The 27,837-nt window shown below is 39.5% G+C and overlaps 1 protein-coding gene across 6 annotated transcripts in view; it reads right to left on the minus strand.

Moving 5' to 3' along the window:
• Positions 1-9,271: 9,271 nt before the first annotated feature.
• Positions 9,272-27,837, minus strand: part of BCL11B (BCL11 transcription factor B) — a 104,046-nt gene continuing 85,480 nt past the window's right edge. For all 6 annotated transcript variants that reach the window (XM_006261044.4, XM_019481604.2, XM_019481601.2 and 3 more), the window contains one exon: positions 9,272-16,621. In XM_006261044.4, the coding sequence (XP_006261106.1) occupies positions 14,607-16,621 (2,015 nt within the window). In that variant the 3' untranslated portion in view covers positions 9,272-14,606. The remainder of the gene's footprint in view (positions 16,622-27,837) is intronic.

A 27,837-nucleotide genomic window follows, 5' to 3' on the forward strand; every position in this document is an offset into this window, starting at 1 on the left:
GGAAAGGGCAGGAGGGATGAGAGGGTAGGTTCACCAGGCTGGGGGTTGTCTGTCTCGGGGGTGGGGCTCAGGGGACTTAAAAATAACCCCAGGTCACTGGGGATGGGGAGAGAGTGTCCTTCATCTCTCCAACCCCCTCCACAGACTATAGGAGCCCCCCTGATCCTGCCAAACCCTCCTGGACCCCAGCAACACCCCCCAAAGATGCTGCCTGCCCCCACAAGCCCCCCCCCCAATTCTCCCTATGGACTCTACCTTCCCTCCTGATTCCTCCAATCCCTCCTGCAGACTCTGGTTGACCCCCTAGTCCCTCCCACAGACTTGTCCTATCCCCCTGATTCCCCCAGTTCCCCTGAGGATCCTGCTTTCTCTTCCAATCCCACCAATCCCACCTTGGACCCTGCCTGCCATCCCAGTGCCCCTATGGACCTCCCAATTTCCCCCCCACCCCAGAGCCTGCTTGCCCCTTTCCAATTTCCCCAACCCCTCTCTCTGCTAGCCCTCCCAGTCCCTATTTACCTTTGATCGGGTGGTTATTTTTAACTTGATCTAACCTTCCCTACACTCCCCAAATGTCTGTATGAAGCCTATGTATGTATATATACATACATATATACAGTAACCATAAAAAATTGTAAAGTCTTGCTACCTAATGGCATGAGCCTGCAATGAGAAATGCACACATGTATAGGTGGATATATAAATATATAGTGGATGTACATGAATAAATTACTAAAAGAAAATACCATATTTTCTTGCATACAACATGCACCTTTTTCCCAAAAACTAGCTGCTGGAACTTGGACTGTGCATTAAATATAAGAAATACATTAAGTGCAATTTCTGCTGCTTACTGGACAAGAGTGAAAGTAAAGTCTGCATGTGATCCACATGGAGCAGACAATGAGCAGGCTCTGCTCCCTAGATGCTGCTACTCAGTTACTTACTACGAGGAAAGATCTTTTTTCCTTCCTTCTGTCTTTCAAAAACAAGGTGCGTGTCTTATTCTAGGGTACACTGCATATGAGAAAATACAGTAAACCTCGAACTAGCTACATATTTCAGTTATTCCAGATAAGAAAGGAAAGCATATTTGATTGTTTAAATTATTTTGGTCTTAACATCTAACAAAGAACTTCCAGAAGTGATTTTTTATTCTGACAATATTATATTACATTTGTATTTCAGGGGTTTTTTTCATTATCATTGATGCTTAGGGATCTACTAAAAGCACATGGAGGCAAAGTAAAAATCACAGGCCACTCACAGTGCCTGCCACCATTTTCAGGGTCTTCTCACAGCAGTGAGCCCCTTCTGCCACTGATTGGCCAAGAGGCCCCTGCAGCCCTACCCCTTGCCACTGACTGGCTTAGAGGGCCACCTTTCATGTGGCCTCACCCCTTGTCGCTGACTGATAGAGATGGCTACCCTAGATGCAGCCCCACCCCTTGTCGCTGATTGGTTGAGAGGGATAGGGCAGCACATAAAGCATCCCTCCTGGCCAATCATTGGTGGAGGGAGAAGGAGGTGTCTGCCATCTTGGCTGCTCCCCTTCGTGCCAGCAGATCCCTTCCCTCAGCAGGCTGCAAGACCGGGCCGCAGTGGCCACTGACTCCCACTGGGGAGCCAGCATTTTATTTTTAGTAAGGTTTTTTTCCTAGTGATTCTGCACAAAATTGCAGGGAATGCGTTTTCTCAGTGATCCCAGAAATCACCTTTTTGTGCAGTTTTCACAAAAATCATGAAATTGCAAATTGAGAAGATCTCTATTTATGCAATAAGAGAGATCTAAGATTTTCACAGAAGACTCCTGATTGCCCATTTCTTATTAATCATTGAAGTGTTGAAGTTGTTATGTTAGTAGATCATAGGCAAGATTGCCTTTTCCACAGAAAGACACAGAAGGGAGAAAATAAGAATAAACCAGAGCTAATGTGGCCACTAGTTAGCGAGAAACAGAGGATAAAGTGACCCCAGGTCTGTCAAATTCTTTTTGTCATGAAAAAGTCATACTGAACTGGCAACATTGTACTATGGTTCAAGAGGGTTTGGGCAGGAGGTGGTAAGAGAGGCAGCTAAGCAGCCATGTCCCTTCAAAATGGATACATGTTGTGGCATCCATAAGGGGCTAAAGTGGCATCTATCCTTCCTCCCCGCTCAGAAAGAATGAATTAAAGCACAGCCACAGGCTAGACACCTAGTTTAGGGCCTTCAAGATGACTGGAGGGGGTCCCTTTCTAAAGAGGCTACCTAAGATCTGTTGAATTGGACCCAGAATTCCTTGAAGCTATCCCCCCCCGTTCCCCACCCCAGTGGTTAGGAGGTCAAATACCCTGCTCGGCCACCAACTCATCTGGTCTACTGGGTGCACTGATGAGAATTCAGGGTTCTTCAGCTTGTGTAGAGTTAAGCCAATAGCTGTTTGGAATAAAACTGAGGTCAAACCACAGACCTAGGAATTATGTTTTGGTCCCCAACTTCCCAAAGTTCAGGGATGTTCAGAGTCTAAGAGGGGTATTGGGGGCTTGAACCATAATCTATTATAGAAATAACACAGTTTACTGTGTTTAACAATAAAGTATATACAGGAGAAGATTTTCCAAACTGACTTAAGACATCAAGTGTAATTTTCAAAAGTGACTTCAGACTCCAGATTTCATTAAAAGTCAATGGAATTTCAGGCTTAAGTTACCTTTGAAAAAGGACTTAGATTTCTGTATACCTTGGGTGTTTTTAATTTTAACTATATAACAGACTTGATTCGTTAGCTGTCTATTCAGTTACCAGTCTCAACTGAAAATGGTTTTTTTTTCCTTTACTTTGCATTATCCTCCTTCTGCTGTTATAACTCTGTAATTGCTTCATTTCACTCTGAAAATCATTTCGCAGAAATGATGCATTACTCAATAAAACCACATTGTGTTGCATCACTAGCAAAATTTCAAAGCATTTCCTGAAGAGTGCCTGATTTCTGATTAAATTATATGGGCCAAACCCTAGCATACTTACACAGGCAATATGGTTGTTGGTGTCACTAGAAGTGTCCCCTTGTTTTTATTGATGGAAACTTGGCAGCAGGGGAATGGTGGCAGAGTTAACTGTGTTAATTTCTGCTCCCCCACTCTCAAATTATTGGATCCATGGGGAGCCCTGCAAGCTGGATAACATGGCCCATGCACTAGGTAAGGCCAGCATGCAGTTGAGCTAGGCCAACAAGCAGCCAGATCTGCTACACAGGATCAGGCCAGCAAAATGGATTGCATACATGAACCGTCCCGATACGTCAACACGAGGGACCAACCTTGTGCCACTCATCCGGCCCATGGGGCAGGGAAGTTGGATGCACTGGATATGGGTAAGATCTTCAATGGTTTTCATAAGCACGACTCATCACATCATGACTTTTGAGCCCTTTTCATTTTTCATAGTTCCTCTGCATCTCACAGCAGTGTAAGCATCTGCATTCTGCAAAGGTAAGAAAAGCAAGTAATTACATATACTTTTTGTATAAACAATAGGGGAAAAAGTAGAGAAAGAGAAATATAAACACACCTCCTCATTTTTTGCCTAAAGATTGGAATGGTTACAGTAGCTTAATTATGTATTTTAATTATGAGCACATTAGGGAAAAAATCTATTTATAGCCTTTTGTCTTTAAGAAAAGAACAGAACAGCAGCATTGCTGTTTTTTGCAGCTGCCTGAGTCTCAAACCAGAGGTGTTTAGAAGTCCCTAGTTCCTTTTCTTTTTCTGGGGTACAACTTTTGTATTGATTTCAGTTTACATGCTGATCAGATGATGATTAGTGAATTGTGCAGAATCCAGAAGTAAACAAAACAAGCGAAAACCAGCAATTAAATAGCATGTTCTCTACAACCTGTTGTACGAGTGAATGGGTAAGTCCTAAAAAAGGGAATATCTTGGGCTTAGGGGATGTATTCTCTAAGCCAGCATTTCTCAACCTGTGGGTTGTGACCCAAAAGCGGGTCACAAGAATATATGAAAGGGTTCCAAACAAACTATAAAAATGGATCAACAAACTTTAAAAATGGATTCTCCTTTAAAAGAGAAAACTGGGAAACCGTGGCTTTTCCTTTGCAGGCTGGCAGATTTCCAGCCTGCAAGGGGTTGCTTGGGCCCCCTATACCCCACACACTCCCCCTCCCCCTTCCCCACACACTGAGGGGGTGAAGTCTAGGGGAGGGAGGCAGAGGGCCAGGGGTGAGGGGCACTGGATTGGGACTAGCCATTGATGTTTACAAATGGGTCCTGGTACAAAAAAGGTTGAGAACCACTGCTCTAAACCCCAATTTCTAATATCTGCAGCCTAGTGGAAAGCCCAGTTGCAAAATTGCATGTGGCCGCTATCACGCTCAGGTTGTAACTAAGGTTTGGAATAGAGATCTACTGGGCCTGTGACCTTCTGCTTCCAAGAGCTACTGATCTTTCAGTAGAAACCACCTGTTAAAGAATTTTCATGGTGTTTCCAAAAATGTACTAATATTATCAGAGTGAAGTCACCATACAAATTAAAGCTTCTTTAGTGTTTTAAAACAGGTACAGCAGGAGTTTGATTCAACATTATGGAATCAGGCTATATGAATTTCAGTGGAGCTACACCAGTTGAAGATTGGTAACACAGTGATGACCAGAGATTCGGCTTTTCCATTTGCCATGAAAAAACACAGTAAAACCTGGATTTTCTCATTTTAAGGAAAAAAACATGGAAAACAGTGGGTTTCCCCTTGCAAGCTGCAAGGGGCTGCAAGGAGCTGGGAGGAGTGGGAAGAGGGCATTCAGGCAGGGGGCACATGCACGTGGCCACCAGGCAGCCTGGAAAGCAGCCCTCATAGGCAAGTCTGGCAGGCTAGACTACTGAGGCCCCCATAATGAAGGAGAGAGGGAGTTAGGCAGGGCTGGGGATGGAGCTGCTGCTGCTGCCCAGCCTGGGTGGTAAATAGGAGTTGGGGCCCAGGGCCAGGACAGGAAAGTGGGGCTCCCGGGCTTGGGCAGGGAGTGGGATGGAGCCATGGGCTCATCCAGGGGTCAGCAGGGGGGGCTGGCTCCCCACCACTGCACGCATCCCCAGGGGAAACATGGGGGGCATGTGCCCTCCAGATTTGTGTGCAGGGTATGTGCCGGCTGACCGTTGTGGGCTCAGGGCTCACCACCCTGCTGCCCTCCCCACAGAGCCTCCGCAGCCCAGCAGGCGAGACCTGGCACGCCAGGGCAGAGCAGGGTTACGTGGGGAAGCTCAATGCCACCACTGCAAGTCCCATGCTGCCATGGCAGTACGTCCCCTGGTTACCCAGTGGCAGCAGGAGGCAAAAATCTGCACCACCATCCCCAATGCTGCCAGGTGGGCAAGGGGCACTTTGCCATGTTGGCACATGGCCAATAGCGGGAGCATTGATCTTCTCCTCCGTTGCACTCTGCCCTGCCAGCCTGGGTCTCACCTGCTGGGCTGTGGAGGCAGGAGGGCAGTGATCTGCCCCCCCCCCCCCCCCCCCCACACACACACACACAGGCTCCACTCTGCCTGTGCCACCCATGCTGGAGGGGGAGCCGCGCTTTGCACAATACTCTGCCACAGCAACTGCTGCCTCCCGTGGGTGGCAGCCAGGGCTCAGGCACTGCTGGGGGCTGTCGGGACTGCGGAACAGGGGACTGTGGCTGGGGATTAAGGGGACCAGCAGGGGTGCTGCGAGTGGGGAGTGACAGATATGGGGGGGGTTAATCAGAAAATTTGCAATTTTTATCAGAGATTTGCCTATTTTTAAACACAGAAAACCAGGATCCCTAGTGATGACCCAGGAGTTGACTACATTTGAGTTTCATTTATACAGTGGCAAATAAAGGAGAAACTCAATTAAAGTTTTCCAGATATTTACAAGTATACCTAAAATCTGAATCTGATTTGGCATGCATCTACGTATACACACACACATACACACAGGCTGATGGGAGAGAGACAGACAGAGAAAGAGGCGAAGAAAACACAGTTCATATTTTCACCAGTAGACAACAATTTTAAACTCTAAAAAAAATTTTAAGAGCACTGTGTATATTTTTGAAGTTATTTTAATTGCTTGCCACTGCATGGGTAGATATAGGTATCATTACACTATAATTGCTTTTCACCTCATTTTCATTAGCTTTGATGTGTCCTGATGATACCTGTGATTTCTGCCTTAATCAGTGCTGTGTCTTGCCAATTCCACATGAAAATATCGAAATGGTCTTTACTTGCTTTGAAGATATTTTAGCATCTAAATCCAAAAAACACCTACATTTAGACATGTCTCAGCTGCGTGCAGAAAAGGAAATGGGTAAGATGGTGCATCTCTATGTAGCATACTTGTTTCTTGTTCGGTAGTGCACTGGGAAGTAGAACCAGACTTGCATTTTTCTGCACTAGCCTTCACCCCAAAGGTGTGAACCAAATAAACACATAAGCAGTGGCGTTGTTTTGAACAAAGGGTAGTATCATGATAAAACCTATAGGGAAAGGAAGAGAAACACAATACGGTCCATTTTTTCCCAATAAACAAATATTTTTAAAATTAAGAGATATATAAAGTGGTGTTTGTTTGATCCTATCTTGCATAAAGTAATTTTTAGAAAATGTACTGCAGGGAACAGTCCTGTATTGACAGTGGATGGACAATATGAACAAATAGATCTTTGCCATCACTAACATGTGTTTTCTTCCAGGAGAGAATAGTCTGTCATCTGTCAGAAAATGGAATACATGTTGTCATTGAGTAACTAAAGGTCAGTGTTTAGCTGAGCTAGGAGAATAATTCAGAGCAAATCAACTATTAGATAAGTGTTCCTCCTTTTTCTTACAACTTGAAAATAGCTCAGAGTTTTCTCAAGTATATTAATTATTCAGAATTATTTCCTGAATGATTTCTGCTCTTAGTTATTGGTTTATTCACACACTTTCAATATGACTATTCAATTTTCAAGTTATTTTAAGTGGTCATATGGATCATGTGATATGTTTCTGTTTCTTGACTGGATAAAGGTAAGCTTTGCAATCCACATTCTGATCTCAAATCTAATTATGAATTTGAAGGTCAGTTTCTACAAATACTCTGTAATATAGCCTCAAAATATATTTATCTTTTCCATCAGAAACTCACTGGACCAGAGTCTGATCTCATTTGCATTTATGTAAAATGGGAGTAAGTCTACTGTACTCAGTGAAGCTATACTTAGATCAACACAATGCAAGTGAGAATCAGGCCCTTGAAAAATTACATTTGCTTTATAATAAGTTCCTTATTACCATAATGCTAAGGGATAAATCTTTTAAAGAGCTTCTAGGAAAAAATAATTAGATTTAATTTTTTGTCATCGTTCTAAGTTTACAAACTACTTTTTAATCACATACTAGACCTTGAATCATATGGGCTTCATTTGGACTTCACAATAACTTAAATCAATAGGTGGAACTCCTTTGGCTTTAATAGGGTTCTTCTTGATTGATACCAGTATCCATGAACATCAGCATCCAGCCCAAATGCTTGGCAAATACAGCAACAAATAGTCCACAAATATTCATTTAGATTTTGAATGTATTTGATTTGCTGGTGTGTGTTGCCTTTGTATTGGCTTTCAGCTAACCTTCTAACAAAAGGGCCCAATTCTGATCTTGCACTCACAGCAGTGGATATGAGGAATACTTACGTTGAACTCAGTGAAGTTACATAGTGGTATAAAAATGTAACAGCTGGGAACAGAATCAATCCATATCGGGGAAGGGAAACACATATTGAAATAAGAAATGTAAAAACTACAAAAATTAAATAAAATGTCCCTTGGATGAATTTTTCCATTGTTGGGTTCTTCTCAAATGTGATTTACTTGGCATTTTGGAAATTATAGGCAACATGAATAATGATAACCCAATTTTGTTGTCAAAGAGCCAAATTCTGATTTCATTTACATTGGTTTTACATGATATCATCATTAAAATAATTTATTCTACTGCCCCGAACCAGGAAAGCACTTGAGCATATGCATAATTTGAAATTAACAGTTTAAGGCCAGAAGTGTTCATGAGCTCCTCTAGCCTGAACTCTTGTAAAGCACAGTCTACTTATTATGATCCATCACCCCTGTATTGAGCCCAATAACTTGTGTCTATCTTAGGACCTGAGTAGTCTTGTTAGAGTTAATGTGATTACTTACTTGTTTAAAACTGTGCCTGCTTACATGGCTCTCAGAATCAGGGCCTAAGGACAATTAAAATTTGGCCCCCAAAGTCCCACCAAATCTTTTTCTTTCAGTTACTCCAACTCAGGATGGTGGATTCTGTGTGGCTGAAATCTCACCATCCACATAATATCTCCAAATTGGGCTTACTGTGCAGTAGCCTAATAACAATGCGCAATGGCATGCCAGTCAAAAACCGTGCTAATATACTTTTGCACAGTGTTATTAGGCTACTGCACAGTAAGCATCACAAAAAAAATCATGCGCCAGAGCTAATGCGCATAGTTACTGCACATTTAATTAGTACTTCATTAAACAAGTACTAAACTAAATGTGCGGTAACTACTGCACATTAATAACATGTAGATGTGCTCTTTGAGCCTCATTCTCCTTTTCAGATTCACACACACACATTTTCCCAAGAATTTGGCAGGAAGACAGGGTGTGTATCAACAGTTAAATGTTGGGGTGGCAGAATATCAGTGTTAAAGTATACTCTTTGGGCCAAGTTCTACTCTCAGCTAATTCAGTAGTGTTCCTCCATATTTACATGAGCAAAACTGAGTGATCTTTGAACAAAGCACTGAAGCAAACTTAAACCCATGTGACTGCTAGCATGCTTAAAATTAAGCATGTGTTGAAGTACTTTGCTGGACAGGGATCTGAGAGTAGAGTTCAGCTCAATGTCTTCAGAAAAAAACTCCAGAAACAATCATCTTTATAATGTTAAAGCTATTTGTTATGAAGCATCTTGCATATTTAAAGTATTGCTCCAGTTTGCACTACCTAAGGCTCAAATTTAAGAAGCCATTTAATCATATCCTTAACTTTAAGCATGTACTTAAGTCCCTTGGCCTTACTGGGATTTAAGCACATGCTTAACAGTAAGCAAATGTTTATGAATCCATCTTAAATAGGAAGCCTTTTCCAAATCAAGGCTGAACTGAATCAATAGGAGAATATCCTATAAATCTTGTAAACCATATTGATCCTTCAGGCTTTCGGTCCCCCCAAATTTAAAAATAAACAGGAAAGACAAGATTTGGAGATCAAGTCAAATGTCCAATTTATTTTTATAACTTGAAACTGGAACAAACGTTGTTTTGAACGAGCGTACAAATGAAATGGTAGACACATGCTGAACTCAACATTGTGACAATAAGGGAAAAAAGAGGCCAAAAATCTTGTACAGAGAATAAAAGGAACAATAAATATTTCACTAAGCCATATTGAAATGACCTCCAGCCATCTCAACATTTTATCCATAATAAAAAAAAAGTGCTCGTTTTTTAAACAGAGCACAAATACCAAGCAATAATAAATAGTTCCAAACTTGTAGTAAAAGACAAAACCTCCAAGTAAACAACAAAAAGCTCATACAATAAGTAATAGAAAAAGGTAATAAAAATATTTTGCCTTGCCGGTACAAATGCAAACAACTTAAATCAACGTTACTTTGCTTTGCAGTTCTAAAATACAAAGAGCACCATAAAAATGAGTTTGCCTGTGATAAACAAAACCTTGGACTGTCTTTTACTCAGGACTGGGATGAAATGCTGATTTTTGACCCTCTTCTGTAATAGCAGTATTCCCATTTCTTGGGTGAGATGACGGGCCCAGCCTTTCTGCCATGGAAACCAGTTCGAGTTTTGGCTTCAATGACAGCCAGATTTGACACATTGGAATTTCAACTTAATATTTCTTTGAATTGGGAATATAAATATGGCAGCATAATTGTATGTCTATGTTACATTGTGCTTATGGCCTAATAAAGTATGTTCTTCTGAGCAGAAAGAAGGGGGTTATTCCATCATCATTAGTCTGTAGTAACACAATCCTTGTGCTTTTTGGGCGACTTACTGTTAGTTTGTCAGTGATTTATATCATGTGACTAGACAATTGCTGGTGTTAACTGCTGGTTAATTAAAAACAATAGGGCTATTGGTGCTCCCAAGCAATTTGCTTTAAAATGAAAGGTGAACTCTATCTTTCAAGGAAGTGGTCTGAAAACGGAGGGTTAAATTGATCTTGATTACCCCAGTGAATACTCAGTGAATTCCATGAAATTGCTCTAGATTCACACAAATGTAAAAGGGACTAGAATTTTCACTAAGAAGTAGAATATGCCTTTCAGGGACCTTAATCCAATCTCAATTACACTGGAGTAAATCAGGAGGAAATCACATGAACCCCTTCTGACTGATTTACACCAGAATACCTGAGCTCAAACCTTTGCCAAAAAATCTTAGGGTAGAGTCAAGCAAGGAGGTGTTTGCAAAACAGCTGAACCAAATTCTGCTTTCATCTACGCACATGCCACCTTAATGGCTTCAGCAGTATTGCACAGACAAAAGTGAAGAAAAAATTTGGCATGGTGTTTCTTACCATCGTTTCCTGAAACCACGTTAACCGTTTTCTTCTGCTTCACCACTTTAAAACCTTCAATAGACTGTCATAATTGTCATAAAGAGGATGGCAGTTCTCTGTGTCCAGAGAAGTCAGGACAAGATATTGTGGTCTTAATTTGCAATACGGGAGATTTAGGCTGAATATTAGGATGAGATTTTTAACTCTGAGAGTGGTTAAATGCTGGAACAGATTATGTACAGAGGTTGTGGAATCTCCATCACCGGAAGTTTTTCATAAAGGTTAGACAGATGTTTGTTGAGGACAAGATAGAGAGAGGTGATTCTGCCTTGCACAGGAGACTAGACTAGATGACCTATGGAGGTCCTTTCCAGCCCAAATTTTCTATGATTTTATGACTATCACTTCTGCTATTTGTCCTTCCCCTTCCAACCAAAAAGAGAGAGACGGCGAGAACTGAAAAGAGAAAAATCAAAAGGTACAGAATTTCATCCCAGTCTTCAAACATTCAGAAATTTATGGAATGTACAATTAAGAGTGAACAGCAGCAAAGCAGATAATAACATGGACTGGCAAGACCTGTACATGGAATAGGTCCTGTTCTGACAGGGGAAAGGAAGGCTGTGCCTGGACCAATTTTATTTCAATCCAATTAAAACTGTACAACAGCAGATCACTTTACTTGTCAAAATGGATGCAACTGCTCTCACTTTTTAAGAGAAAAATCACCTTACTCTAGAGGGCAGTGACTCATGGGGGAAGTGAGTGGGAGGTGGTGATATGATATAAGATGCTCTAAACATTTTATCATTTGCAATGGGGGGAAATCTCCTCTCATTCTCTCTCTCTCTCTCTTGAAGGGGAAATCTGTGGAATGTTATTTCTAACATTTTTAAAGAAACTGGATTTCATTTAACATAAATAGGCAATAACCAACCAGCCTGGTTCAACCATACCTGATAAAGCCTTGAGGCAAAGGGTCCAGGCACCATCAAAATTATTAGAGCCCTGTGGGAACAGCACTTTTTTGTAGGCTATTTCTGACAAAAAATATATATATACAACGAAAATTATTTGTGAACAAAAAAAAATGGAAAAAAAAAGAAAATTAAAAAGCACTTAATTCTTTTGTTTTGTTTCTTTTACTCAAAGGTCGTCTAACAACCCCTTTTCTTCCTGTACAATAAGGACTTCACATACAAATTTTTTTTTTATTTTTGCAATATTTTATCCTGCCAAATTAAAAAAATATATTATGGCAGCCTGTTTGTTTTGTTTTTATTTTTATTTCCAAATTCACTAACAAAAAGGTACATTAAATCCCTTTAAAAGGACAAGCGTACAGTTAAAAAATTACAAGCTTCAGTAAAAATACAGCAAGTGCCTACATCATATGAATCAACCAATATCAATATCCATTCCAGAAGGGGGGGGGGGGAAAAAAAGAGAAAAATAGGTACAGGTCAGAAACGTGATTTTTTTTCTGCAAAGCAATAACAATATTAAGCACTTTTTTCTACATACTTTTTCTACATGGTGTAGCAATCACCTTTTAATCCCCAAATACAAGTTTCTATACATTTTTTGAAATAAAAATTCAACACCCAAGGCAGAAAAAAATTTACTAAAACTCAAGACTTTACAGTTACAGTGACAAGAACAAATTTATAGACCCACCATTTAAATTTTACTGCAACATTTTCAAGGAAAAAAGAAAAGTTTTTTTTTTTTTTCTTTCTGGTTTTGTAAAATGCCCAGGCATTCTCCATTATTACAAATACTGGTCCACTTTTACAGTAATCAAGAAATTTTAATATATATAATATATACTAAAACCCCGTCACCAAAAGAAAACAATATACACATGGCCATTATGGCATTTTTAATAACCTATTAAGCAAACTTTGAAAAAAAAAAAAAAAGATTGCTCAAACACACATACACACAATTTTTTTACCCTTGTATGTATTCAATACTGTAAACGTATTTTAAGACAGAGTGCACTAAATTTAACTTTAAAAAAAAATTAGCCGTTGTTCCTGAATTGTTTTTTCTCATTCAATGATAACAACTTGTAATTTGTGTCATTTGAGTTTTAATTCAGCAGTAAATCATTTCCATTCCGTTTCCTAAGCAGCGTTGTCCTGAAAAAAAAAAAAAGGCTGAGAATAATTCAGCTAATGGATGTCCGAAGTTGTGCTGGGTATACATCTTCATTTGATTGGGTCTTATGGCATTTTCATGTCCACTATCTTCAACCAGTAATTTTTAAGTAAATGTGGCTCTTTTTTTCTAAAGAATGTACTTTTCTTGTTTTTACTTTTTTTAAAAGTCTTTTCATTTCACAAAAATGTTTTGCATTTGTCTCAAGAGACTCAAATAGGAAGATCAGTTTTCAAGGCACTCACGTCAAATTGAATGGCAGTAGAAAAACTGTCCAATAAATTATTTTTATTTTATTTTTCTTTATAGTGCCAGTATTGTGAATGCCATGCTTAGCAACACTGACACTTAATCTCAGCTGTTCCCTTACAGTTTAACCCACCTTTGGGCCAAGTAGAAGATTCTGAGGTAATTTCTTGTTGAGAAGCCATTTTCTCTTAAACACAAACATAAACTTTAAAGTGCGGGTCAACATAATTCAAATACCTAACCTTAATTGTCCACTGTTTGTTATTATTAGTCCTAATAGGCTAAAACATAAAATAATTGGAAAAAAAGAGCAGGTACGGTTTTTTGTTTTTGCATTTTCTTCGCTATAATACGTGGGGCTCCATCCTGTTCCTGCCTGAATCAATGGGGAAATGCTCACTGACTTCACGGGGAACAGAATCAGGCCAATGCAGGAAACCTGACTAGAGCTGACATATGTTTCTCTTCCTTCCTTACAATAATATTATTGTACATTATAGGAGATATTCCTAATACTTTATATTCACTATCCAAATACCTGACAGACGCTAGTTTCTTGGACTGAGAAAGTACCACTGCGCTCTTGTGATCGTTGCCTTAACAACAGCAGTTCTAGTAGCGATGGACTACTTGGCTAAGTAAGAGATATTTACAGATGTCCTGAACTCAATTAGACTTTTGAATGTGTGGTAAACAAAAAGGATGGCATTTATTTCATCCAAGGTTTGAAAAGAATATTACGATACCTTTAAAGTATTATTACAGCCTGTGGGGGTGGATCGTTCAGATATCTTAATTACTGATCCTAGAACAAGTGACAAAATGGTGGTTTATCCTTAACAACCAGAGGAAACTATCTCTTAATAATGCACAATTAATATAATAGGTTTTCTTATGTAGCTGCCTTCAGAAAATCCCTGCATCCATGTCTTTTAAGTTGACATAACTTTAATGGTGAAATCTACATAGAAAAGGCCTCTATCTTTAGCGACATCGTCAGTGCTACATATCAGATCCAATTCCAAAAGAAAGTGCTAATTTTAAAGATTGTTATTCGCTGTACAATTTTATTTTCCCTAATCTCCAAGGTTGTTTAAAAAGAAGAGGAAAGGAAAAAAAAGACAGAGCTCAGTTAAAACGTTGGCTTCTTCACAAGAAATTACACATGCTTAGCTTAAATTTCAACAAAGCAGCGGCCCAAAAATTATAATTTAAAAAGATATGTTTCTCCCCTACAATGCAAGTAATCTCAGGCTACTACAGGGTAAAATTAAAAAGGGATACCCAACAAAATTTTAAAAGAAATTTAAACAGAAAGAATAAAAAAAAGTACCTGCACATGCCAAAAAATTACAAAAACCCAATAAATACAGAAATTATTGCACAGTTAAAAGGCTCCACAATTTTTACTGCCTTAATCAACCCTCGGGTTTAATAGAACTTTGTAGACACAGGTTATATTTAAGTGCCACGGTCTGGCACCTACCTTAGTTATGCTAAGTTATGTTTATGGAGGCAAGTTAGGTCAGCTTTTCTCAGTTGGCAAATAGTTAAACTGTACAAATTAAATGTTACCTAGACCCCTGATTTAACCTAATGGGGGCCTTAGCTTCTTTCTGCCTGCTCAATTTTGACGTCATTTGTCAGCAAATGTTCTCCGTGCCACTTTTTCATGTGTTTCTCCAGGGTGCTGTAAACACTGAAGGGCATCTGGCAAATGTCGCAGCGGTAGACCTCTTTCCCTATCTGGCCATGCGTTTTCATATGGCGCGTCAGCTTACTGCTCTGGGCACATGCATAGTTGCAGAGCTCGCATTTGTAAGGCCGCTCTCCAGTGTGGCTCCGACGATGCACTGTTAAATTGCTGCAGTTCTTAAAGACCTTGCCACAGTACTCACATGTATCACTCCGCCGCCCTTCCTTTGAACTGGGTCGACCGGGACCAGGTCCACTGATGTGGGGAGTGCTGCCTCCGCTTGCTGTCCCACTGCGCCCTGAGAGACCCCCATCCAGCATGTCACCTGGCGGCGTGGAGAAACGCAGGCTTCCGTTCTCTGAAGAATGTTCAGAAGAAGTTGCAAAGGGGGATTGTCGGGAGTCTGTGAATCCTAGAAACGGATCCTTCATGAAGTGCCTTGATGCTGCATACCCTACCAGCCACTGGGAGTAAACATTTTCAGAAGGTATTATCGTTGCTGGTGGTAAGTCCAAATCTTTCTCTACCTTTATTCTTTTAGACGAATTGTTTAAACTGGGGCTTGTAATAGGTGTTGGCTTGCGAGGGAACAAGCCTGGGAAGGGCTCGCCTGGGCCAAAGTTTCTTCCATTGACTGTCCCTTCCTCAGTGCGGTCAAGTTCTCCTGCCACTGAGTCTTCATCGCCTGTATCTCTCTGACAGAGGTCTCGGGGACACAGATCTCGCTGGTCAGAAGATCTTTTCATGAAGCTACTACCCCTTTTCTGCTTTTCAGCTAGCATGTCATTGTATTGCTGGATGGCACCGAGACTTACATTCTCTATAACTTTTCCAAGGACAAGGGTTTTTTCATCTGGTAGCGACTTGGAACCATTCTCTCGGTTACGACTCAGTTCTGAGTCCATGCTGAAACTTGACTCTGGCCTGCTCTCATTTTCAAGCTCCTCTTCCTCCTCCTCCTCCTCCTCTTCCTCTTCATTGTCATGGCCCAGGGAGGGATCACTCTCATTCCTGAAATCTGTTTCATTGGATTTTAGCCCCTCTCCAGTGAGCTCACTTGTGCCTGGCTCAGGAGAACTCGTGGTGGACAGTCCATCATCTGACCTGCCTGTCATGGAACCAGCTTTGTGCATATGTGTTTTCATATGACGTTTTAGCTTGCTGGCTTGGGAACAAGCATGGTCACAGAGTTGACATTTGTAGGGCTTCTCTCCTGTATGACTACGTCGGTGTACAATAAGATTACTCTGGAACTTGAATGTTTTTCCACAGAATTCACAGGACTTACTCTTAGCCTGAGGTTGGGGAGGCGTAGTGCTGCTCGGGGGCATTGGCGGTAATGGTGGGGTACTCAAAAAAGGTGATTTAGGGCTTGGCTGGAAAGGGTTCAACAAGCGATGCATAGGGTTGGTGCGATTTGGTGAGACTGGAGGAGGAGTGGAATTATTTCCTGCCAGTTCTCGAAGCCTTCTGGAGAAATCCATCGCTGGGGATTCAATTGCCATGGGGTTTAAACGCATAACTCTGTCAAAGGCACTGGGATGCTGGGCGACTAACCCCATTTCTTCGGCACTAAGGCGATGTGGATCCAGATGATGACGAGGCGGTGGGCTGAACAGTGGCGGTGTGTTAGGGAGCCGACCCTCACCAAAGCCAGGATGATCACGCAGGATGGGTCCTGTCATCCTTAAAAGATTAAAAGGGTTGTTGTCTCCAAGGAAATTCATCAGCGGGGACTGTGCAACAGTCTCTGGTCCCAGAGGAGGAGGGATGGTGATGCGTGGAGTAAGGGAACTGTTTGAAGGGCTTGTTTCCAGGTAGATGCGGAATCCATGTGTGTTCTGGGCATGCTGAAGCAAGAACCAAGCGCTATTAAAAGGCTGCTTGCATGTTGTGCAAATATAGCTTGAAGGCTCATCTTTACCTATAAGAGAAAAAAAAGAGAGAACACTCAAAAAACAATAGAGTGGAGAATGTTTAAATACCATTAGCATGCGCTTTATTTTGTTAATAGATTTACTCCTTGGCATTTCAGAAAGGGGGGGCTTAATTGCAACCTACTGACTAATACAAAATTGACTGAACACTACAGCACATTTATTCAACCTGCTTATTCATTTAACATGTATGATAAACATTACATGTACACACACGTATTTTCTCTATGTATACCTTTATATACCCTGATTATCATATGAAACGTTTCTTGGCATATCAGGATCGTGCTCCTTTCATATATTTGTTTCTAGGTATTTGTTTCAAAGGATTGAAAGCTATGTGTAAAATCAAAGTAAAATGTTGTGCAGTAGGTAAATCTCCTTTCTGGTACCTAAATAAGCTTCAGTATCATTTCACTCTTTAATTTTATATTTTTATATACTTCACGCAGCAGTCTCCCCAGATCTTTGCCGTATTTAATTCATTCATGCTTCAGTCATGCTGTCCCTTACATTTTTCAAACAGTACGTGGGTATTTAGCTGCACAAGTCCCATTAAAGTCAACAGGAGCTTGGAAAACATACCCCTGAATAAACCATTTTTACATTCCCTTTGCCAAAACACCAAGAAGCCACTCAAATGAAATATCCGGTAATCAAAGCCGACAGCACAGTCGCAATTATCAGTAACAAATGCTGGGCAGCGCTTGAACTCAGTCCCAAGAATCTCTGAGCCTGAGCCTGCCCTCCAAAGCAGAAGTGGTAACCAGAGCCAAAAACATAGTTTTGTATTTGCATTTGTAGCCTATTTGAACAACTATAGAAAGGTAGAAAGCATTCCTTTAACTTTGATTCAGCTTTACAAAAAAGACAGGTGTGGACAAGTCTGTACTACAGTCATAATTTTGCTAGCTAAAGAATTCCGACCCTGGACACAATATACATTATTTCTTAGCTTCATTTTTTTTTTTCTTGTTAGTGGCTCTGTGCAAATCTATCCTTGATAAATTAATAAACACATTTCAGAACCAGAACCCTACCTCCTTTCTGGGCCATATGTGTATAATGGAGTGAACAAAAACCCAAATCCCCGCTCTGCTGGGGAACAGATCTGAAGCTGAACAACCTACCTCTAGTTGTTGGTACTGAGGTTTGCCGAAGCCTGTTGCTCAAGCATTATACTTGGAAACAAAAGAGTTTATACATAAATAAACTGTACTATCAAAACTGTGTTTTTAAAGCTAAACAGTTCACAGGAACCAAGAAACCTGAAGTTAAAACAGCACAAAAAGAGAGCTGACTACAGATTTAATTCCACTTTTCTAGCTGCTTATAGAAATTGCTTACAGCATGTGATGCAGTGAGCTTCAGCCCATGCAAGCTTGTGCTCATATATATATATATACTATACTTTGGTTAGTCTGCAAAGTACAAACGTACCCTGCCTTCTACCTGACTTCAGATTAACATAGCCGTTTACAGAAGTGGCTGCCACTGAGGAAACCTTAGACAGAAGGAAGATGGGAAATGATTAGACAGACAAATAGATGGGCAATATGGTGATGAGGCTCTCTAACTATCTACCTACCTATCACCACCATTTGTATATTTATAACACTGTGTGCAGAAGCCCTCCCACTGATTTAACTGATCTAAGTAGATGTTGCAGAGTATCAGGCCCCTGACCAAAAGCAAAGCTTGAATGCAATGCAGTAGGCTCTATTTGTTTGACTTCTTTTTATTGCATAGGCATGTATTTTGTGTTGTGAAGGGAGGCAACTAACTAGTATGCTCAACTTCTGTGATTAATCTCTAACTACAGCTATGGCAAAAAAAATGAGAAGCCATATTTTCATTGTAATGTCTATCCACTAATGACATTAAGGGACATACACACATACTGAATGGAGGAGGTACTGTATCCCTTAAAATCTACTTAGCACTGAGGCAGTTATTGCGGGTTTTTTATGTCAGCTCTGAAACAGAAGCAATAGTAAATGTTCTCATTATTATTTCAACTATTTAAATTTCTGTTTCTTATAGAAATATGATGAAACTGTCTAGACCCTTAATTTTGCTTGCACAGTAACAAGTGCAGTATAAAAAGTGACAGAAATCACTGAAGCAGACTAAAGTATATAACATATTCTGTCAAAAGCTTTTTTTAACAATATGTTTTACCTCAGCTCACCCTAGACTAGACTTTAATAAAGCCCCTTCAGAAGTGTGATCTAATAGCAAATGAAGTGCAGCATCTTACAAGGTCATCTATCTTTAAATTTGAGAGTGCTTTGCACCCTTCACCTTCATTTTATCCACTCTAATTAATCGATTTATTACCCATAGCTGTTTGATTTCTTCATTTTTAGTCACAGCACGTCTTTTGTTATTTCCCCCTTTTTTGCGCAAATGTTTGCAGGGGTAGTCCCAGAAATCTGTTCACCTAGGTCAAAGATTGACAAAAAAAACCAGCTGTGGTTAAAAAAAAGGTTTACTTCAGAGAAGGCACATATGTAAGAAAAAGAATCCCTGAGCCGGCTAAGGATGAAGGCCAATCTAAAACTGAAATGGCTGATTAAAAAAATTAGCCTCAAAATGGCAGCTGGCTAGATGCTTGCTACTACATGTTCTATGAAAATCAGATGTTTTGTTTTATTCTCCAAAACTTCCCATCCACAATCTTCAAATGAGGAAAGTAAACCCCTTTCCCTTTTAGCTTTTTTTAAAGTAAAGAAAGTAAAACTCACCCCCTTTTAGTTTTCTTTTTTAAAAGCAAATTAGTATTTATTACTGACACAAAATTTACAAGCTATCACTCATAACAGGAACAGTATTCCCTCTCTTTTTGTTTTATTTAGCTTTTATGCCCCTAAAGTCTTCTGTTCAAGAGACCCTACACAATGGCAAAATTGACTGCAGGCTACTTGGCTACCAAGGCTCTGACAGCTTCATTTTTTTTTTTTTTTTTTTTTTTTTTTGCTTTCATAACCCTCAAAGACTCTCCCTAGACTCTCCTTTAAAAAAATAAAAAATAAAATAAAATGTTCATTTCCATATTATCACTTCATGGTTATCTTGCCTAGAAGTTGCCCTGAGCAGTGTAGATGCTCACTTTTAAGAACAGAACAATGTCAAAAAGTCTTTGAAGATCCACTCCGAACATTTTTATATTCTAAAACTTGCTAAATATTTTAAACTTGCCCAGAAACAGTCATGTATTGCTCAAAAATTATCCTTATATTTAATAATGCAGTGCACCTGTGCTATAAAACTCTGTTATAAGGCTACTTTTGATATATAGCTACCATAATCCCCTTCCTGCCACGAAGAAGTCTAACTAACCACTTTATAACAACTAGCTATAGTGGCTATGCCATGTATTCATTACATAAGCACATGCTTAATTTTAAGCGTGTGAATAATCCCCCCTGAAGCCGGTGAAATTTAATCATGCACTGAAGTGCTTTATTGAATAGTGATGGGATTATTCATGTGCTTAAAGGTAAGCACATGCTGAGTTTTTGCTGAATGGGTTTCAAGTAAAGGATTTTTAAACTAGTTTGTATGAACCCTGGCAGGTTTAAAGAGTCAAAATGCTTGACTTCAATGGCTTCTTGAGGTTGGCGGTTTTATTGGTGGGTATTTATTTGTGTGTTCATTTAAAATGTGAAACAAAAGTCCAAAATATTGGACTAGTACCTGTAAAATTTAGACTAAATAACAGACCTGGGACAGGTGTGCACAGATAGATAGATAGATAGATAGATAGATAGATAGATAGATAGATAGATAGATAGATTCATGGATGAATGGATTTTTAAAGTCAAAAGAAACCATCATCACTATCCAGTCTGGCCCATGTACCACACAGGCTATAGATCTCACCCAGTAAGGTTTGCATCTAGTCCAAAAGCCTGTGGTTTAACTCACTTGCATCTTTTAGATATATACCCAATCTTCATTTAGAGACTCTTAGTGAAAGAGAATCCACCTTGCCCCTTGTAGTCTGTTCCAATGGTTGATTATCCACGTTATTAAAAAATTGTGTCCTATTTCCAGTGTGAACTTTGCTGAGTTCAACTTCCAGCCACTGAATCTTGTTATGTCTCTGTCTGCTAGATTAAAGAGCTCCCTGGTATCAGATATCCTTTCCCTCCATAGGTAATTATAAACTGTGAATTTAGTGAACACTTCTGTCTTTTCTGCATATTGTAACAAAAGGTGGTCTTTTCCAGAAATATTAACATTTGCTCCCACTACTGCTATTTGACTGATTATGTTTCATTCTAAATGTCAAAACAATAATAAGCTTATTTCTGTTTTAGTAGCTGGTACAAAACACAGCTAAATTCAGCCCTCCCTATTAATTTTGGCTTTATACTGGGGACAAAGCAAGAACAGGTAGGTAAATTCCACCAGCTTCTGCCCAGTACCCAGCTCAAATCAAAAGTAACTTGGCTTTGTGGCTATTCCTGGCTATTCCACTACATGTCCATAATCATGGACCCCCGACCTAACTCCTAAAGGCTTGTTTGTAGCAATTCTGTGAGTCTGAACCCCTCCCAATTGCAGTCAACCCACACCCTTTCTATACAGACCCACCCTTTGCATTGGGGACAAATTTCCCCCTAAATATCTTAGGTTATTATATGAAATAAAACAGCAATTACAGTGTAATGAGAACTGTACAAAATTCCCTATTATCTGTTTGGGAAGTGGTATAGTGATATTCTATGCCTTATGGATCCTCTGCTCAGCATGCCTGAATAATTCCATTAACTGTAACAGAGAATAAGCTCCCTGCTTTTAATCACCCACCCATAACCCCCACGTAGGACTGTAGTGTATACTCAGTTAGGGCCACATAACTTCTGCCATTCTTTACCTCTAGCAATACATTCCAGCTAATGTTTCTGGTTCACTTTACAGAATTACAACAGCCAGAATAAAAATGTAAGGAATTTTGCAACGTTAGAAGTTCAGGAAAAGTAGAAACTTGCAAACTTTAAAGAAAGGGCATCTTTTATTGTAACACCCAAGAGCAGGCATGTATCAGATTTCCACAATTTTCCCACCAAAGTTACCCCTCCCTCCCACCACGTTTTTTTTAATGAGCATTTAAATAATTACTCCTTCTTATTATGTTGGTTACTCTAATAATACCAATAAAGGTACCGTAGATGCTCAATAAAAAACACAACTTTAATTGAATTATTATTAAATTAAAATGCCATAATTGAGAGCACTAGTTTAACAAGTCTCCTCATAAGAGCAGCTGACATTAAAGAGAAGGGCATTAAATACAAGAAAGATTTAGTGTTTCAGAGTGAACAAGATCTATGGGTGTACAGCATTTGACAGGTCATCTACACCAGGACCAAATCCTTCTCATGGGTCTGAAGTGTGAATCTCTATTGATTAACCGCGTGGCATTCAAAAGAAATATGCAAGATGGGTCGGTCCATTTTGCCCTTATTACCTTTCTACCAGAATGGTTTCAAAACCTGTGATATCAATTAAGCTCTAAAAAGAAATAAAAAGATTATCTACTTGCTTGTATAGCCCATCACTGTAGTGCTTAAGAAACTCACATGCATTAATTTTCTCCTCTCTATATCAGAGTAAGGTGGGGAAGCAGAAGTATCTCTGTTTCAGCAATGGGGAACTGAGGCACAGAGAAATTGAGCTTCGTGCTCATCATCAGATGGGTGGCAAGTAACAGAGCTTAATTTTGATCAATACCAGCCTTGTTCTGAATGAATATAGATCTCTAGTTACTAATAAATAATGCCATCTTCATACCTATACATATGTATCTGTTGAAAAATGGACTGAAACATCCAACTCATTTTATATATGCCACAAAGCAGCCACCGACTGGAAACAAAAGTTGTTTTTTATTATCTGGTTGTTTGGCAATGACTACTTCTCTGAACCATCCGGTTTTCCACTCACTCAGATAAATATCATCTTCCTCTATTCCTTCTCTTATCCAACCCCCTTGCTTTGCTGAAGTCCATCCTGGACTGCATCAGGTTTAACATTCTTCTGGACCAGCAAGCCCAGATCTTGTGAGCACTTGAAGTAGGAGGTGGAGTATATGTATGATAGGAAAGCCTCAATATTTGTGGGGCTTGAAAATATCATTCCTCTATACGGTGAAAAGTACCTATTAGTGCCCTCACTCCATGACAGGTAGGGATTCAAACACACTGAGGTGCCTGCTGAAGGCCAGAGAAGAGGAATGGGGGAAGGATTCTGAGAGCAAAATTCTGGAAAAGAAAGGGAAGAATGAGGCATGGGAATTGAAAGGATCGAGTAGATTTTGAGAAAAGGAAGGGGACATAATAGGGATGGATGGAAAAAGAGAGGAGTGAGTAGAAATAGGCTGCAAATTTCTCTCTCTTTTTTGCCTTCATAATTGCTTCCCTTAAGCTACATTCCTCACCTCAATATCCCCTGTCCCTTTACCTACCTTCCTATTTTCTTATTCCCCCCTAAATAAATCAAACCAAGAACATGACCATGGAAATAGCATGTTGCCATCATGTTGTCCACTCTGGTGGTTAGGTACACCTCCCTCATTCTGTGCCTGTCTTGCTTGAAAAGCTGTAAATTCCTCAGGGTAGAGACCATCCACTACTCCATGCACAGTGCCTGGCACAATAGGGCCCCATCCTTTGCAGATCCTTAGACATTACTGTAATAACCAGGATCATTATTAATAATCAGTATTCTAATATGATTGGAAAAGATTCTGATATTTTTTAAAGAAACTTTTGACATGGAAAACTTTCAAAGCTCTCTAAAGATTCGACCAATAAGGACAACATGGCCTTTAATTAACCATCAGAATACACACAAGATTATTTGCTTCTATCGGATGGGAACATTTATAAGAGCCCAAGCTGATTCAATGACTCCTTGTTTTAATTGTACTCTAATCAAATTTCAAATTTGTGCCCAAACCCAGTGTATATTCCAGCTTAATTTAAACCATCTCATTATGGCAGTAGGATTCTTTGAAGCATTTCAAAGTGACCAGTGATTTGGGGCTCCTCAAATTTTGGGCACCCAACTTGTGACAACTTAAAGGAGCTTCAGCACCTCTAAGTCTAAGTAACACTCCTACCTTTTTAACGTCATGAAAGAAATTAAAAATGCATGGAAAAAAGGGCAACTCGCCATACCAGCTTCTGAACCAGATGCACTATATACAATAGAAGATGAAAGCATGTTTGTCAACTCTGAACACATTTTTCTAATTGGTGTTAAACTCTAAAATACAAAGCAATTTATAAAAAAGAGAAAGGGAGAGGTGTGAAAGCTAAGGAGGGAACAGGAAAATCAATATTAAAAGATCAATAGTGAATGAGTTAACTTTTAAATTAGCCCTTTGTGATACAACAGTTTCAATTGACTCCACGTTTAGCATCTCAGTTCTATGAACCTTATGTGCCAGTTAACAGAAGGTGTACGGATGCTTCAGAAATATGGCCTATAACATAGGCAAAAATCATCAGTAAAAATGGGGACTTAATAGTGGATGGAAAAAATGTACCCATTAGTGAGATGAAAAAGCCATAGGACTACCTATAGTTGGTGGGTTTATATATAGTATCCCATTTATAGCATTCATTGAAAACCACTGTACTTTTCAAGGACATTTTTAGGCCTTTTCTTTGCATAAGGCATTCAAATGCATTTGAAATAATGTCAGTCTTTTCTACAACATATGGAAAATGCCAGCAGCTTCCCTTTAAATCTGTTTCCTATACACTAGATTTGTTTGAAAACTGGCAAGTGCTTTTTTTCCAGCAGACTTTTCTGAGGTGCTATTTTCTGATCTTACAGACAGGAACCGTGAGGCCAGTAATCTGAACAGGAACTTGAAGGGGGAGACATAAAGGAAATTGTCCATGTCATTTAATGGAAAAATAAAGAGTAAATTAGAGAACAATAAAAAAAGCCAAAGGGTAAAAACAAATTTTACGTTATTTTTTTCCTTGGCTACTTCTGCCTGTTTTATTGCATCTATTTCTTGAGGGTATTAGGTGTCTATTCATAGCTAGTAAATGAAATAGCATTTTTGTTTTAATTCATTACTTCTTTAACGAATGCTAACTCCCGTCTCTGCTTCTTTAAATCCACAAAATCTCCACGTTCAATCCTAAGAAGTATTATAAAGGCTGTAAATCTTGTTTTAATGGAATGTACATTTAGCTATGAGGAGATAATTGACGTTATGGAGGGCCTAGATGCTGAATTATATAGGTTATCTAATACAAAGGGGACTCATTACTGAAGCACTACAAACAAGTAGTAATATATGTATATTGTTCTGAGTGGCGTTATAGCAAAAGTGTTCAGGTCTGCAGGGATTTATAAAACACAAGAAAACAGCAGACATGCACTTGTAAATTTGTCTCATTTGTCTCTGAAGTTAAAGGTTATTCCCTTGATCTGAATTTGTAATAAAAACATGCTAGACTAAGGTTTGTAGAGAATGTTTGAATATGTAAATTGTGTATAATGATAGGCAATTATAGGGTAAAAACTGGACCTTATGAATGTTACAGAATTGCATGGAGCATCAAAGTATTTTCCTTCAGATGAAATATTTATCTTTTATGCATGTTATAAGCACTTTTTCAAAGGTATTCAGCAACCTATTTGAGTGGAGAGTTGACAAAAATCAAACCATTACAACAGACTAAGACTGTGGGCTTAAGTACAGGAGAAGCTGTGGCTTTTACAAAATATACATAATAAATCTCTTGAACTAATGGTTCCGGAGATGGATCTTCAAGGACAAGTTCCACTGATTTTTCACTCCCTTAGATGAAAGCTGGTCAGATATTTCTAGATTTTTTTAAGAGGATGTATATGTAAGTGGGGAGGATGGGGGAAGCTGGGAAATAACTAGGTGAGAATTTGAATGTCCTTGGACTGACTCCTCATTTCCTCAGAATGACTGCTGTATTCTTACATATATCCACACAAAAAAGGATGCTGCAACAAGATAAGAAAAAGTAAAGCCAGGAGATGATATTGTAGTTTATGCCGCTGAAGATAACGTTTTCTCCTTCTCTGAGCACGACAGTCTGTTCAGGTTAACCAACTGCAGTGTTAGAATAACTCCAGCCGACTTGTCACAGAGTACAAAAGTCATCAGCAACTGAATGTTCTTTTCTGCACCGCAATTAAGACGAATCAATACGACGTGCCACAAATGGTATTTTACTCTCAATAAGAACTCGGGCTGAGTTTATTCAGAATATTTTAGCGCTTCCCCAGGGGATTTTGGTCCGACGCAGATGGCAAATAAAGTACTCAGCCTAGGGCTAGAGCACATTATGCTAATTCTAATGTCAGATGTACTTTAATATACAGCTCTATTTAATCACCCCATTATTTCACATTTCCATATGAAAAACCTGCGGCACTTCTGCAGAGCTTTCACTCTGCGACAATGCCAGCTTCCTTCAACTAGCTCACTGCAAAACAGAAAAGAAGACTGGTCATTCTCGCTAGTCAAAATGTTACAGTTTCAAAGTTTCAGTATTCCTGAATTTAAAGTGGATCTTCCAGTGTAATTAGCAAATCACTCTGGTAGGATGCTGATATGTACAAAATGCTAAAAAGGTGCTATTAAAAAAAAAATCCTCTGTCTACCCCCACCCACATGCATGCACACACATGCATGCACACACACAAACACACACTCACCATACTTTTTTGCAGAAGAATAATGATAATACTGTCATATTACAATTCAAACAATATTCACAACACTGTCACCAACAAAAACACTAACGTTCTCAGCTGCACATCCTCTGTTACTTAAAAATTTGACATGGCTGGCACAGCTGCCAACCTTACAGATATCAATATTTTTTGCCTATATTACATTGCCCTTATTGGAATCAAAAGCCACACACCTTCAGCACAGCTCCCTGGCCTAATTCTCCTGTAAAATACTCCAATGATTTAAATGGAGGTATATCTGGGTTCCTAAGGATCTGGTTTTGAAGCTGAAGCAGGTAAATGAAGTCTTTGGATTTACACTGGACAGGATTAGTGCAAACCTTTCTTAAAAGGGTAATTTTTTCAGGGTAAAATAGGAATTAGTTCTGTAGGTGGAGAAAATGGGAGGTATAATCCCAGTATCCATCACTCTACTGGAGTACACAAATGCCCATTCCTCCACACTCAGTTTTTGCCTCCACTGGGACCCTCTCTGTGAATGACACACTATTCCACTATGGTTACAAGTGAAATGAGTTTTCTGGTCCCAGCTGTCAATCTCCATCTCTCAGTTTGGCATAACTGAGGCTGTATGCTTAAGAGAAACCCAGTATTAGGAAGATCAGGGCTGGCTGCATCAGGACTGAACTGTATTGACCATCTGCTGGAGAATGCACAATGCTTGCCTCCATCAGCTTCCTATTGTTGTATTAAACATGTTGTTTTTTTCCTTTGCTCCTACAACCACCCAATCTGCATGCCTTGAAAATTGTTCAGTAATGCATGCAAAAGCCAGCACCTGAGGCCAGACCTCACCTGGTTTCACTGTTATGAGTCAACGTTTAAAGATGCAGAACACTATAGCTGTGACTTGATATGGCATATGTCACACAAATTAAATGTTCTAATTTGAACGGAGTGGGTTGTATATTCAAGGGTGAAATGATTACTTTTACAAAGCATTTTTTTACCTTTATTTTGCTCACTGTAAACAGGGCTGTGCACATAGCAATACCCCTGCAGGAAGGAGCCTGAAAAATTGAGGCATTGGATGAGTACCTCTGTAACCTTCCCCATTATTCTTTCAAATGCAGATTTTGAGCCCGTGGGTTCTGATTCTGTAGTCTAAACTATGCCCATTCACTCCCAAAGAAGTTTTGCCTGTGTAAGGAGCACTGGATCAAGCTGTCTGATTGAGAAGGTTTATTTTATGAGTTTGGATAAGCTGACGTTTGTTACAAATACAAAGTATTGCACTGAATTTATTGAGTTAAATGCAGAGATAAAAAAAATGCAGTGAGTGGTCTGATCTGAGGATACCAAAGCCAGTGAGAGACTTTCCATTTACCTCTGAAGATTTTGGATCAGGATCTTGTTTCACATAGGGGATTTTTTTGTACCAAGGCCATTGATTTAAATGAAAGGATTTGACCCACTTTATAGGGTCAGAGTATAG

The sequence above is a fragment of the Alligator mississippiensis genome, chromosome 2 (assembly GCF_030867095.1).
Source record: "Alligator mississippiensis isolate rAllMis1 chromosome 2, rAllMis1, whole genome shotgun sequence".
In the NCBI taxonomy this organism is placed as follows: domain Eukaryota; kingdom Metazoa; phylum Chordata; order Crocodylia; family Alligatoridae; genus Alligator; species Alligator mississippiensis.